The sequence below is a fragment of the Saccopteryx bilineata genome, chromosome 6 (genome assembly GCF_036850765.1).
Source record: "Saccopteryx bilineata isolate mSacBil1 chromosome 6, mSacBil1_pri_phased_curated, whole genome shotgun sequence".
In the NCBI taxonomy this organism is placed as follows: Eukaryota; Metazoa; Chordata; class Mammalia; order Chiroptera; family Emballonuridae; genus Saccopteryx; species Saccopteryx bilineata.
The window spans coordinates 206,096,390-206,110,976 of NC_089495.1; the positions used below are offsets into that span (position 1 = coordinate 206,096,390).

At 53.2% G+C, this 14,587-nt stretch overlaps 1 protein-coding gene across 2 annotated transcripts; it reads right to left on the reverse strand.

Moving 5' to 3' along the window:
* Positions 1–236: 236 nt before the first annotated feature.
* On the reverse strand, positions 237–6,149 carry TMEM74B (transmembrane protein 74B). Of its 2 annotated transcripts, none has more exons than XM_066235316.1 (2): positions 5,960–6,149; positions 237–1,922 (listed from the first exon to the last, which is right to left on the reverse strand). In XM_066235316.1, exon 2 carries the CDS (start codon positions 1,879–1,881, stop codon positions 1,177–1,179), a length of 705 nt encoding a protein of 234 aa, XP_066091413.1. In that variant the 5' UTR covers positions 1,882–1,922; positions 5,960–6,149; the 3' UTR covers positions 237–1,176. The 2 variants fall into 2 exon arrangements, with proteins under 2 accessions (XP_066091413.1, XP_066091412.1); XM_066235315.1 differs by lacking the exon at positions 5,960–6,149 and adding an exon at positions 5,731–5,860.
* Between the last annotated feature and the right edge of the window lie 8,438 nt (positions 6,150–14,587).

The following is a 14,587-nucleotide window of genomic DNA, read 5'->3' on the forward strand; positions in this document are numbered from 1 at the left end:
TGGGCGAGAGAAACAGAACAGACTGGGCTCAACGTGGCCGGAGTTTCCAGGCCCCCCGAAGGTGCTTGGTTTCTCCCCAAATATTTTGGGGCTGCGCTGTACTGTGACGAAGGGGGAAGAGCGGGGAGATGACTAACTCAGCACTTAAGAAAAAAGGGTGTTTTTTTTTGTGCTATCAGAATAAAGTCAGGCCCAAAAGACATACTGTGGGGGAGGGGGCGGCGATGCAGGCCCACCCACATCGTGTCCATAGAAACACAACAAAGGCCGCATCCTTTCTTGCATAAAAGACGCCTCTTGTTCAGGGAGTTGGGGGAAACCGTGCACTTAAGATCTAGTCACTGCAGGAAATTCAATCCCCAAACCAGAGCCAGGCTGTAGCACACTTAGGATTTAACCCGGCGTCACAGGGAGACTTAGGGGACTCTGGCCGGAGCGTGCGAGCTGCCTGCTGTGTGACCAGGCCGGCCAGCAAGGCCAGGCCAGAAAAGGGCGTGGAGCATGGTCAGCACCTGCTTGAACACCATCCTCCCCTGAGCGAGCGGCCCCGGGCCAATGCCCGGCTCCCATTCCCAGGGCAGGACTGCAGGGGCCCAAGGGGTCATTTCCAACCCTCGCTTCACAGTAAAGGGGCCTGAGGTCCGGAGAGAGGAGGGTCACCCCGGTGACCCAGTGCTGACTTCTTCCACACGGTGAAGCCACCTCCCACCTGAGATGGTCAAGGACAGAAGGTCCCCGCCAAGTCACCCGACACCCACACGTCGTTGCTGAGGTCAGGACAACAGAGACCTCGGAATTCCCCGAGGCACGGAGGACAGGGCGGGCCGCCTCTCAAACCGCTTGCTCTCAATCATCAGAAATGCCAAGAAATCGTATCCTCCCTGGGCAGCAGGTTCCAAACTTCTGTATTTTTAGCAGCAGAAGCCACCCTCCGAGCAGAACCTCACGCAAAACCTCAAGCTACAACACGGCTCAGGCGACGGCCCTCCACCGCCGAGCCCGAGCCAGGCCCCCGGCACCCCCTCCGGCACCCAGGGCACTTTCCCCAGCCAAGGCTCCGTCCGTCCGTCCGTCAGTCCGTCCGTGTGGAGCTCAGCCTGAACCCAAGGCCTTGGGGGTGGGGGTGGGGGCCTGTAGCCCTGGAGCGGAAGCGGTCAGGTCAAGCGGACTCTTCACCTAAGACCCCTGGAGCGGGTGGCCGGTCTCTGAGGCCTGGACAACTTCGTTCTCCACCAGGCCCTGGCCCCCGTCCCCACTGAGCTGTCTCAGCCGCAGGCTGATGGAGCCGTAGGTCTTCCTGAAGCCCCTGCCGGGGGCCGAGGCCCGCCGGCGGTAGAGCTCGCCCCTGCACAGGGAGACCATCAGGAGCGCTGACAGGAGCATGCCGCCCACCGTGAGCAGCCCCAGGCCGGCGATGATGCACTTGTCCAGGTGGGCGCCCAGGCGGGCGTAGTACAGCTCCAGCCGCTCCATCTCCCGCGCCGTCACCGAGTCCGGGTTGACGCGGGCCTCGCGGGGGATGGCGTAGGCGGTCACCACCAGGAGGATCCCGCTCACCAGGAAGACCAGAGCGGAGACGAAGCCGTAATCCACCGGGCGGCTCACGGGCTCCAGGCCTCCTGGCCCCTCCTCGGAACGCAGGGACAGATCGTCCCGCTGGGACCGGGGCCTTGAGGGGACACCCCTGGGGGAGCTGGGGGAGCTGCCCAGTCTGAGGTCCCCCGGGTTCTGGAAAGGGGTCTCATGCTCCTCCTCCGAGGAGAAGCAGGCGTTCTGCACACCCTCCCTGGGTGGGGCCGCCAGGCCTAGAGGAGCCGGTCTCCTTGGGGTCTGGAAAGCGCGGCTGAGCGTCTTCAGTTCCAGGCCAGGGGGAGATGCCATTGGGAAGCAGGGTCCCAGCTCATCCCTCGGCCCCTTGCCAGCTGGAAGGGAAAACAGAAAGTCAGTCAAATGTAGCAGCCCCCCCACCAGGATCCTGCCGGTGCAGGACGGCACCCTGGGCCCTGCGTGATGTGCGGGCGAGTCAGGCCCAGCGCCCACCTGGGGGAGCCTGCCAGGTAGCCGGAGGCAGGGACAGCAGCGCGGGGCCGTTTGCTGCGAGGGTCCTGCTCCCCCACTGGCTGCGGTGTGGCTCTGGGCAGTTCACTTCTCCTCTCTGGCCTCGGTTTCCCCATCTATTAAATGGCAGGGCTAAGGCCACTCTCCACTGAACGGGGCTGGTGTAGAGACTGAGATAATCCCTGTAAAGCGCTCATAACAGTAAGTGCTCAGTAAGAATCAGCAACGAGCTATTATTATGATGGAGGGAGTTCTGACACAGTGGATATCAGGTTCAAATCTCAGCTTCACTACTTGAGCTTGGGCAAGTGAGGTGACCACTCTTTCTTTCTTTCTTTCTTTCTTTCTTTATTGAGAGAGGAAGGGGCAGAGACAGAGAGAGAAAGAGACTTGTTCCACTTAATCGTGCCGTCATGGTTTGTCTCTTGTACATTCCCTGACCGGGATCTAACCCGCAATCTTGGCACGTCGGGATGACACTCTAAAATCAACTGAGCTACCCGGCCAAGGCCCACACTCAGTGTTCTTATCTGTTAAATGGGAATAAGCAACATGCCTCCCTTCTAGGGTTGAGGTGAGGGTTTCATAAAATAATGCCTGTGGCGAACGGCCACTGTGTCTCCTCTCAAAGAGGAGAAAGCCAGGGAAGATTCCGGGAGTTGGTGGCATTTGAGCCAGATCTGAGAGGATGCGTAGGGACACCCGAGCGGTTAAGAGCGGATGTGGGCATTCTGGACGGGGCTACGGGGTTCCTTGGAGGTCAGCTGGGACCAGCCCTCCATGGACTCGGGAAGCCAGGCCAAGGGGCCGGGGAGCTGAGGTGTCGGGGCAGGATGCGCTGACCTCTGCCTCGGTTTCAGAAAGCTCTCTCTGGACGCTGTGTGGGGGACGGACAGACAGGAGGGTGAGTGGAGGCCAGGGGTGCGGGGAGAAATCTGACGCGGTCAGGGGAGGCCCGGACGGGGACGGAGAGGAAGGAGCATATTGGAGAGCCATCGCTGAAGTTAAAACCCTTCTGTAAGGAGAAGGCAGGGGGTGTCCTGGGGTGAGGACCCCAGAAGGGGAGGGGGGAGGGGACAGGGAAAGGGGGGCCTCTGCTCAAACAGGAGGTACCCCCCCAACACCTGAACACACACGTGCAAAGACAGAGAGGCGGCAGGCAGGCAGGTAGCCACGTGCATCCCTGCCCAAGGACACCAGTGTATATACAGCCCAGGGGCCCCCTTTGGCTCCCAGAAGTTTTGGAGGTGGGGGTTGTTTGTTTCTGGTTTGTCCATTTGTTTTTAGTGAAGCATTTGCCAACATATAAAAAGCAAAAAAGTTTTACATTTTAAGCTTTGGATTCCTGGCTTCTCTTATACAATGGAGGAACCCTGCCCCCCACCCCTGGGGTCCCCATTCCCTCACAACACTCAGCTGGCGTTGACAATGGAGTCCCCCCCCATGGCAGACCCAGTGCTGTCCCCCACAGGTCCCACCTCAGCCCCCTTCCCCACCTGGAACGTAAAGTCCCTGGTCCCACAGCAGAGCTACTTTGGTCCTTGTACACAAGATGTCCCAGCAGTCCATATACCCGGGGCCCTAGGCACAAAGACCCCAGTCCCCACACTGTCACAGAGACCCCCGTACAGAGCGGCTCACACGCTCTGGTGTGTCTAACTCACACACACACACGATTCTGAGGTGTTTCTCTGCACTCTCTCCCATGCCTGAGTTTATTTTCCAGTGCATTGTGGTTCCAAGCAGGGTGTGTGTGTGTGTGTCTGTCTGTCTGTCTGTCTGTCTGTGTGTGTTAGGGAGAGAGAGAATATGAGTAAATTAACCAGTGAAAAATGAATGGAATGGATGAATGACGCTCTCAGAGCCTCCGTGCAGGAAGGCAGGCACACTTTTCGATCTTTCTGATCTTTTTCCCAACGCGGACTTGCACTGGGCGTCTCTGAGCACACACGGGGCCTTTCATCTGACTACAAAGCCTGTGTCCACTTACAACCCATTCCCATGGCCATATCCCTCTTTCCCGGGTCCCAATTTAACAACTGTGTGCTGAACGCCTACCTACACTCCTTGTCGGGCCCTGTCATGGGCACTTCCCTCAGGAGTATCTCAGAGACCCCCACACACACCCCAGACCTGAGATCAGGACTCACTATCTCCGTTGGAGAACACATGGCCAGGATCCCTCAGTGTGCACGTGGGCACCGGAAGGTCAACATAGGTTCCCTAGGAACCGCCCTCACCTACAAACCTGCGAGCCCGCCCGCTCCTGCACCACGGGCATCGCTCCAGCCTCCCTCCGGGCCTCTTCCAGCCCTCGTTCTAGACTAGGTCCCGCTGTTGCTGTTTAACAGCCACTGTGAGACAGGCAGACAATCCCTCCCACGTCAGGGGTGAGGGAGGCTGACTCCAGGCCAGGCTGGGCCCACGCTCCCGGTAAACCAAAGAGGAGATGTATGTCATTCGGGTTCTCTTCTCTTGGCACCGAAAGCATTTTCCTGAGGGCCTGGCCACACAGGGACTGGCAGGGACAGCTCCTGCCCAGGGGGTGTCCAGATGCGCCCACCCCCAGGATTTTCAGCCCTCTCCAGAGAACCCCAGTTCCGGCAGTGTCCCAGGTGCCACCCTCCGAGCCCGGCTCGCCGCCGATGGCTCTGCATCCCAGAGGAAACCCAGGGCACCCGCATTCTGGTAGCGGACCTCTCACCAGCAGGAGCCCAAAACTTTTTCCTTAGGATGGGGAGTTAGGAGGAGGGCATAGGAAAAGGAGACTTCCTCGTACCCAGAGTTACTGTGTGTCTGTCACGCACGGGGTCACAGGTACCTACAGGCAAGGACACGTCCGGAGAAGCAAACTGACCAAGATGCTGGGGTACGCTGCTCACACCCCACAACTGGACAGGTGCCACTCCAATTTCACCTGCTGTCCAACAGGACCCGAAAGGCACACCCCAGTTCTCCACTCACACCCCAGGGGCCATCTCCACTCAGAGCACCCACAGACGTGGGAAGACACGCGGTGTGACCCACAGATTCGCAGGCCACATTGGTACACACACCCAGAGGAACAGAGCTGGTTACACACACACACACACACACATACACACACACACACACACACACACCCCACACTCACTCACACACAGAGCTAACTACCCCCAGGACTGCTAAGATCTAAGCCAGACCCACTACAACCCACCCGGGGCCCAGCACCCCATGCACCCGCCCCCACTAACACGCGGAAAGACAGATGCACAGCAGGCACGGGTGAAGCTTCACAAAACCCAATCGACAGATACACGCACGAGTTGTACACAAAGCCTTGGGGCGCGCACATACGCACACGCAGGTCCACGCTGCTGTACCCAAAGTTCCGCGCAGGAAGCGCCAACACCCGGCTGCCCGCCGCTCCCGCGCGCCCAACTGCCCGCAGCTCACACCCCCTGCTCCTGCCCTTGACCACAAACACGGCCGGGCCGGGCCGGGAGGCGCCGGCAGCAGGGTGGCCAGGCGGTCCAAGGAGGCCAGGCTCCGCGAGAGCCGGCGTGCGCCCGGGTCCCCTGGCCGCATGCCCTTCGGCCGGGCCGCGAGGTCAGGCTCGCTCCCGGTCGCCGCCCTCCCCGCCGCGGGCCTCAGCCTCCCGCCGCCCCCGCAGCCCTCCCTCCGCGTGCGTACCTGTGCCGGGCCTCCCTCCCTGCTCCCCACGCGGGCGGCCAGCGGGAGGGCGAGGGGAGGGCGCGTCCTTCCCGGCGCCCACCCGCCTCCCTGCAGCCGGCGCCGGCCCGCCGCTGTCACCGCTGCGGCGCAGCCCGGGAGGGATCGGGCCCGGCCGCCGCCGCCTCGCCCTCCCCGGATCCCGCCCCCTTCCCGGCCCGGCGCGGAGCCGCTGCCGAGGCGCACGTACCTGCTCGCGCCGCGCGGGGCTGCACGGCGGCGGCCGCGGCCGCTGGGGGCTCCTGGGAGGAGGGACAAGGGAAGGGGCGGGAGCCGGGGACAGCCGAGCGCAGGGAGCGAGCTCCGCCCGCGGCCGGCGAGGGCGCCCGGAGAGTTAGGATGGGGAGGCCCGGGGGGGCGGGGAACGGACTGAGCTAAGGATGGGGGCACACGGCTCCATCCTTCCCCTTCTTCGGGTTTATCTGCAGGTCAAGGGAACTGAAGCTTCGAGCGCTAGTTGCCCGGGCGCAGGGGCGGGGCGTGGGGAGGGGGTGCCGAAGGAGACCCTCCCCCGCCGCTTGCCTGTCTGTACCGCTGGGGACCCCGGACTGCGCCACGCTCAGACGCTGCCTTCCAGCCCCAAGCCTGCCCTCTCGCGCGCAACGCACGCGGCCCCCAGGTGGGACCCAGGTCCCTAGGTCCGGACAGTCCTCGCAGACGCATGCGGCTCCGTGGCACAAGGGCGCCACCTGAAGGCTGGAAGAAAGCCTTTAAGGGACCCCCCCCCCCAAACAACACCACCACTACCACCTTTTCTCCTGCTCTTCTTTCTCAGTGGGACAGTGGGGTGCACAGCCCCCAAGCGATGTGCTTTCCTGGTTCCCTGGAGCCCAGCGCGCTGGATGTGGGAGACAGGGGGTGAATAGGGGTGACTTTTACTCTGTTTCTGTCTTTTATCAGGGCGCAGATTAAGGTGAAACAAGCGAGGTATCCAGAGCACACAAGTTAAAGAGACACTCCCCCTTTGGGCGCCCAGGCCAAGTCCAAAGAGAAGTTTGGTCTAAAGATAAAGGGTTCCTGAGAAGACTCGTTGGCCACCAGCGTGACCTCAGTTAAGTCCTCTTGCCTCTGTGGCCTCAGTTGTTGCCCCTGCTGATGGAGTCATGACAATGCAGGCCCCCGGCCTCTTTGACAGGGTTAGCGGAGGTCGGCCATCTGGAACGATAAGCAGAGGAGGTGCCCTGTCCAATGTGTTGCACATCAACAGATGCAATAATGATAATAATACTAATTATAATAATTGACAGAATTCACCATCCATTAATCACAAAAACTCTCAACAAAGTGGGTATAGAGCGAAGGTACCTCAACATAATAAAGGCCCTTTATGACAAGCCCAGAACTAATATCACAGGCAGCACCGAAAAGCAGAAAGCACTTCCTCCAAGATCAGGAACAAGACAAGCCCACTCTCACCCCTTTTATTCAATGTGGTCTTGGAAGTCCTAGCCAGAGCAACGAGGCAATGAAAAGCATCCAAACTGGACAGGAAGAAGTGAAACTGTCCCTATTTGCAGATAACAGTATCCAGGGTGAGGCAAAAGTAGGTTTACAGTTGTGCGTACGCAAAACACAGGAGTTTATTCTTCTATTATTTATTAGCTATTGTATTATTTCTCATACATGCAGCTGTAAACCTACTTTGGCTCTTAGTTTTATTGATCTCTTCTACTATCTTTTTAGCCTCTATTTCATTTATATCTGCTCTAATCTTTTATTTCTTCTACTAACTTTAGGCTCCTTTTTTTCTTCTCTTTCTAATTCCTTGAGGGGTAAAGTTAGGCTGTTTACTTCAGACTTTTCTTGTTTCTTGACGTAGGTATATTGCTCCAAGCTTCCCTCTGAGAACTCCTTTTGCAGCATCCCACACATGTTGGTGTCTTATATTTCCATTTCATTTCATTTGTCTCAAGGTGTTTTTCCATTTCTCCTTTGATTTCTTCTTTGATTGATTGTTCAGCAGCATGGTGTTTAATCTCCATCAGTTTTCATCGGTTTGATTTCTTCTTTGACCCAGTGGCTGTTCAGAAGCATATTGTTTAATCCCCGTATATTTGCAAATTTTCTAGTTTCCTTTGTGTAACTAATTTCTAGCTTTCATCCCACTGTGTTCAGAAAAGATGCTTAATGTGATTTCAGTCCTCTTAAATTTGTTAAGACTTGTGTTGTGGCCTAATGAATGATCTAACTTGGAAAATGATTCATGTGCACTTGAGAAGCATGTATATTATTATTATTATTATTATTATTCAGTGAGAGGAGGGGAGGCAGAGAGACCGACTCCCACACGCCCCCTGACTGGGATCTACTCAGCAAGCCCCTACCAGGCAATGTTCTGTCCATCTGGGGTGTTGCTCTGTTGCTCAGCAACCGAGGTCTTCTTAGCACCTGAGGTGGAAGCCATGGAGCCATCCTCTGCACCTGGGGCCAACTCTCTCCAACAGAGCCATGGCTACAGGAGGGGAAGAGAGAGAGAGAGAGAGAGAGAAGCAAGAGGGGGAAGGGTGGAGAAGCTGATGGGTGCTTCTCCTATGTGCCCTGACCAGGAATCGAACCTGGGCCATCCACATGTTGAACCAATGCTCTACCACTGAGCCAACAGGCCAGGCCAAATGTGTATTATTTTTATAGAGTGTTCTATAAATATCTGTTAAGTCCATCTAGTCCAAGGTGCCATTTAAGGCCAATGTTTCCTTATTGATTTTCTGTCTAGATTATCTATTCACTGATGGAAATGAGGTATTAAAGTCCTCTATCTGTTTCTCCCTCCCTTAATATTTACAGACCTTAAGGTCTGTTGATATTTTTATATTTAGGTGCTCCTGTGTTGGGTGCATTCATGTTTACATGTTATATGTTCTTGTCAGCTTGGCCCCTTTATCATTATGGAATGCCCTTCTTCATCTCTTATTGCAGTCTTTGTTTTAAGGTCTGTTTTACCTGGTAGAAGTATGGCTATCCCAGCTTTCTTTCGGTTTCCACTCGTAGGGAATATTTTTTTCCATTCCTTCACTTTCAGTGTGTGTGTGTTCCTACATCTAAAGTGAGCATTCTTGTAGGCAGCATGTAGGTGGGACTTTTTTTTTTTTTTTCATCTATCCAGGCACTCAGTCTTTTGATTGGAAGATCTAGTCCATTTACATTTAAAACAATTGTTGATAGGCACATGCTTATTGCCATTTTGTAAATAGTTTTCTGGCTGGTTTGTAGCTCCTCTCTGTTCCTTTCTTCTTCTTTTGCTTTTCCCCTTTGTGGTTTAATGACTCTCTTCAGTTCTATGCTTTTATTTCTTTCTGATTATCTTTTGTGTCTATATGATGGGTTTTGCTTTGTAGTTACCACGAGGCTTACAGAAAACACCTTATATCTGTAACAGTCTGTTATGAGTTGAGAACAACTTAAGTTTGATCTCATTGTATAAAGTTCACCATTATTTCTCCCGCACACATTTTGTTTTTGATGTCACATTTTACATCTTTTTCATCTTGTGTCTCCCTTAAATAATGATTGTAATCATAGTTAGTTTCACTACTTTTGTCTTCTAACCTTCATACTAGCTTTATAATTGATTCAATCACCACTTATACTATAGATTTGCCTTTCCAGTGAGATCTATTCTTTAATATATATTCTTGTTACTAACTAGCAACCTTTCTTTTTAGCTTAAAGAAGTTCCTTTAACATTTCCTGTAAGGCCGATTTCATGGTGATGAACACGTTTAGCTTTTCCCATTCTGGAAGATTCTTTATCTCTCCTTTACTTCTGAGTAACTTTGCTGGATAGAGTATTCTTAGTTGGAAATTTTGTTGTTTCAGCACTTTGAATAGATCATGCCATCTCTTCTGTCCTGTGAAGTTTCTGCTGAAAGATCTGCTTATAGTCTGATGGGGTGGGGAGTTCCCTTGTCCATAACAAGTTGTTTTTCTTGCTGCTTTTAAACATTCTCTCCTTAGCTTTAATTTTTGACATTTTAATTAGAATGTGTCTTGGTGTGGGTCTTGTTGAGTTCCTCTTATTCGGAACTCTCTGGGCTTCCTGGATCTGGATGTCTGTTTCTTTCCCCAGGTTAGGGAACTTTTCAGCCATTGTCTTTTTCCAGATAATATTTCTGCCCCTTTCTCTTTCTCTTCTCCTTGTGAGAGCCCTATGATTCAAATCTGAGGCTGTTTGAGTCCCTTAAGCTGTCTTCACTGGTGGTGGTTTTTTCTCATTCTTTTTTCTTTTTGCTGCTGTTTACCTTTGCATACTTTTTTTTTTTTTTTACAGAGACGGAGAGAGAGAGAGAGAGAGTCAGAGAGAGGGATAGGGACAGACAGACAGGAACGGAGAGAGATGAGAAGCATCAATCATTAGTTTTTCATTGCGCGTTGCGACACCTTGGTTGTTCATTGACTGCTTTCTCATATGTGCCTTGACCACGGGCCTTCAGCAGACCGAGTGACCCCTTGTTTGAGCCAGCGACCTTGGGTCCAAGCTGGTGAGCTTTGCTCAAACCAGATGAGCCCGTGCTCAAGCTGGCAACCTCGGGGTTTCGAACCTGGGTCCTCTGCATCCCAGTCCGACGCTCTATCCACTGCGCCACCGCCCCTAGTCAGGCTACCTTTGCATACTTTTAAAAGCTGGTACCTGAGGATCTGGCTTCCACTGAGCCTGTATCTAGGTACTGAGATCCTCCCCTTTGCGATGCTCACAGGTCTCGCGAGGTACATCCTCAACTCCTGGGAACTATTGAGCACATAACAGGCTGCTTGGACAAGTACGGAGGTTTAAGAGACAGCCAAGAAAGGGCTGAGGCAGGGCCAAATAATGACAGTCCATTTCTTCCACAAGCCCACTCCTGTCTGTACTGGGAGAGGTGGTGGTTTTCATTGGCCGTCTGGAGACAGCACAGAGAGTCCAGCAGAGGGAGAAACACAGGGATATGCTGTAAATGAAAGAGCAAGTTAAAAAAAAAAATCCTTCCTGCAGTGGAGATAAGTAACTCACCTGATAAAGACTTTAAAGCAGGGGTCCCCAAACTTTTTACACAGGGGGCCAGTTCACTGTCCCTCAGACCATTGGAGGGCCGGACTATAAAAAAAACTATGAACAAATCCCTATGCACACTGCACATATCTTATTTTAAAGTAAAAAAACAAAACGGGAACAAATATAACATTTAAAATAAAGAACAAGTAAATTTAAATCAACAAACTGACCAGTATTTCAATGGGAACTATGCTCCTCTCACTGACCACCAATGAAAGAGGTGCCCCTTCTGGAAGTGCGGTGGGGGACGGATAAATGGCCTCAGGGGGCCGCATGTGGCCCGAGGGTCGTAGTTTGGGGACCCCTGCTTTAAAGGAATGGTGGTAAGGATGCTTTCTGAACTGGGGGAGAAGAACGGAAGAACCCAAGGGGAGCTTCCACAAAGAGAAAATGAGTAGGCATTACAGACGGGTGAACTGGGTGGGCTTCCTCCCTCCCCTCAGGAAGCTTGTATTCCAGGGGGAGAAGAGGGAAAGGAAGGGGGAGAAGACTGCGCCGTCGCGAGTGCTGCAGAGCAGAGGCGTGTAGGCGGGGCAAGCCTGCAGCCACCTGCAGACCTGGCTGGGTCCACCCGGAGCGCTTGAATCCCCAGCGGATGCGAGGGTCGAGCGGAAATCGGAAGGATGGACAGGAGGCAGCCAGGTAGAGAGGGCCAGGAGGAGAGTCCCCCAGCAGCGGGAGTGGCGTGGGCCAAGGCCCTCGGAGAGAAAGGAGCGTGGTGACTGTGAGGCTTAGAAGAGACCAGAGTGGTTGCCATGGAGGCCTCAGAAACGAAAGAGAAAAGTCTGGACGGTCAGCAGGGCCAGATCGCTGCAGAACCTTGTAGGCCAAAGGGTTGGTTCTTTTTAAATTTTTCTACTGATTTGAGAGAGGGAGAGAAGAAAGGGGGGGGGAGGGAGAGAGAGAGAAAAGCATCAACTCTTTGTTCCACTTAGTTGTTCCATTTAGTCGGGCACTCATCGATTGCTTCTTGTTTGTGCCCTGACTGGGGATGGGACCTGTGACCTTGGCTCACTGGGTTGATGCTCTATCCACCAGGCCACCAGGCAGGGGCAGAGCGTGAGTTCTTTACCGCCAGAGCAGGGGGTAGCCACTGGTTGGTGAGAGTAAGGCGTTAAAATCTTTTCATCTTTTGCATGGAAATTATACCTTGAGTTAACTGTCTGGTGCTGTTTCCTTGGAAACAGATAAACATATGTCCACTATGTTACTAGGCAACGTTGCTGTGATAAAAAAAAAAAAAAATGACCCCTGAGGAGGAGGCTAGAATGTGGTGATGGATGAGAATTGGAGCTACCGGGATGAACTCAGGCTTAGCTTAATGTAGATGCAGATGATTCCAAATAGATGTATTTATAGGGAAGCATAGATTTCTCTCCTCTGTCAGCCAGGAGGTCCTAGAAACAATGCTGCGTAACAATGAGCACACCTAGCACCCAGATCTTGGTCTCTAACACCATCCTCCAGGAAAAGGAACCAGGGGAAATGGGGCTGATTCTAGGACTGGGGCAGAAAATAGACAAGATGAGCCTGGGCATCCTGTAGTGCCAGAAAGGAAGGAAGTGCTTAATTAAATAAACAAAAGAAAACACTCCACACACACACACACACACACACGCACGCACGCACACACAGAGGTAGGGGTTTATCAGAAGACACAGGGGCCAACTGAAAGAACTCTCAATGGCCAAACCTAGAAAAATTTGATCAACAAAATAAATACAGGAATATTGGATTGTAACCTAAAGTGTAATAAATAAACTTTAAAAATGGGGAGAAAAGATTTATCTCTCACATGGAATTCCTACTTGGGCCCTGCCTGGTTGGCTCAGCAGTGGAGCGTCAGCCTGGCATGTGAGACTCTCGGGTTCAATTCCCAGTCAGGGCACACAGGAGAAGCAATTATCTTCTTCTCCACCCCTCCTCCTCCCCTTCTCACTCTCTCTCTCTCTCTCTCTCCTCTCTCTCTCTCTCTCTCTCTCTTCCTCTTCCTCTCTTCCCCTCCTGCTGCCATGGCTCAAATGGTTTGAGCAAGCTGGTCCTGGGTGCTGAGGATGCCTCCATGGCCTTACTTCAGGTGCTGAAATAGCTTGGTTGCTGAGCAACAGAGCAGCTGCCCCAGATGGGCAGAGCATCGCCCTGTAAGGGGCTTGCCAGGTAGATCCCGGTTGGTGCATGTGCAGGAGCCTGTCTCTCTGCCTCCCTGCCTCCCCGTCTCTCACTTAATTAAAAAAAATGTAAATATGTAGACACTCCATCCTCAAGAAGGACTATAGCGCCCCAGTTTTTTAAGTGTGGGCTGAGCGTAGCGTCTTCCAGAGAGTACAGTGTGAAAGGGAGCTGGGGTGGGGGGCGGAGCCACTGTACAGGGAGAAACCTGACAAGCCTGAGTAGCCCAGGCAGGTGAGCAAGGTCAACAGCAACCGTCCAATCATGTCGGTAGTATGAACCCTTGACAGGATGTGATGGGAATGGCACTTGATCCCTGTTGTCTTCCTCCCCAAACCCATAACCCTAGTCCAACCACGAGATGAACACATGACAGATCCCAATTGAGAGACATTTTTTTTTCTCAAAATACCTGAGCTCTCATGCTCACAAACAAACAAACAAACAAAAAAACCCAAGGAAAGTCTGAGAAACTGTCAACCAAGTGGAGCCTATAGAGACATGGTGACTAGGCCCTGCCTGGTTGGCTCAGCGGTAGAGCATTGGCCCGGCGTGTGGAAGTCCCGGGTTCAATTCATGGCCAGGGCACACAGGAGAAGTGCCCATCTGCTTCTCCACCCCTCCCCCTCTCCTCTCTCTCTGTTTTTTCTTCCCCTCCCACAGCCAAGGCTCCATTGGAGCAAAGTTGGCCTGGGTGCTGAGGATGGCACCATGGCCTCCGCCTCGGGCACTAGAATGGTTCCAGTTGCAACGGAGCAATGGTCCAGATGGGCAGAGCGTCGCCTCCTGGTGGGCATGCCGGGTGGATCCCAGTCAGGCGCATGCGGGAGTCTGTCTGACTGCCCCCTCCCTTCTCACTATGGAAAAATATAAAAAAATAAAATAAAAGAGAGAGAGACATGGTGATTAAAGGTAGCATGCTATTCCCAATGTCGTAGAGCTCTGCTTCCATTTCTGACTCCCAGTTAGGGCCCGGATAACTCTGCCCATGAGCCTCAGGGCAGGTCTCTCACAACTCTTGCATCTCAGGGTTTCCTGTCTGCCCTGTGGGTGTTACAGAAGTCCCCTCTCTGCTGTGAACGTCACAGAGCTGTGGTGAGAGGTAGATCAGGCCACGAACAAGGCAACACGTGGAAGAAAATAAAATACGTAGGAGAGAGGGTTATAGAAAGGGCCCAAGTGGGGGAAAGGAAGGCACCTGCCTTGTGCTGTGCTCATCCTGCTGCTATACTTTTAGGACATTGGTTTGACTCCTAAATTAAGAGGACCAATAAAAAAAAAAGGGTTTTGATAAAACAGAACTCTTTTCACTCGCATGTATAAATATACTTGGCATTAAGTCTGGCACGGTGGCTTCAGCAATCACAAGAGACCTGGGTTCCTCCTCTGTCGCTCTGCCCTCCTCCACATTACAGTCCAAGATGGCTGCACCACCGCCAGCCCTTCTGACTGCATTCCAGTCAGCAGGAGGGCAGAGGGGAAAGACATCAACCCTCCTCTTCCCTTTGAATGGCCCAACCCAGAAACTGTACTCATCACTTCCATTCAGATCCCAGGATTTAATCACATGGCCACATTTACCTGCAAAGGAGACTGGGAATGTCATCTTTTGCCTGTGAG

Coding starts and splice junctions, on each gene's coding strand:
- TMEM74B (XM_066235316.1), bottom strand. CDS start 1,881: ATGGCATCTCCCCCTGGCCTGGAACTGAAGACGCTCAGCCGCGCTTTC.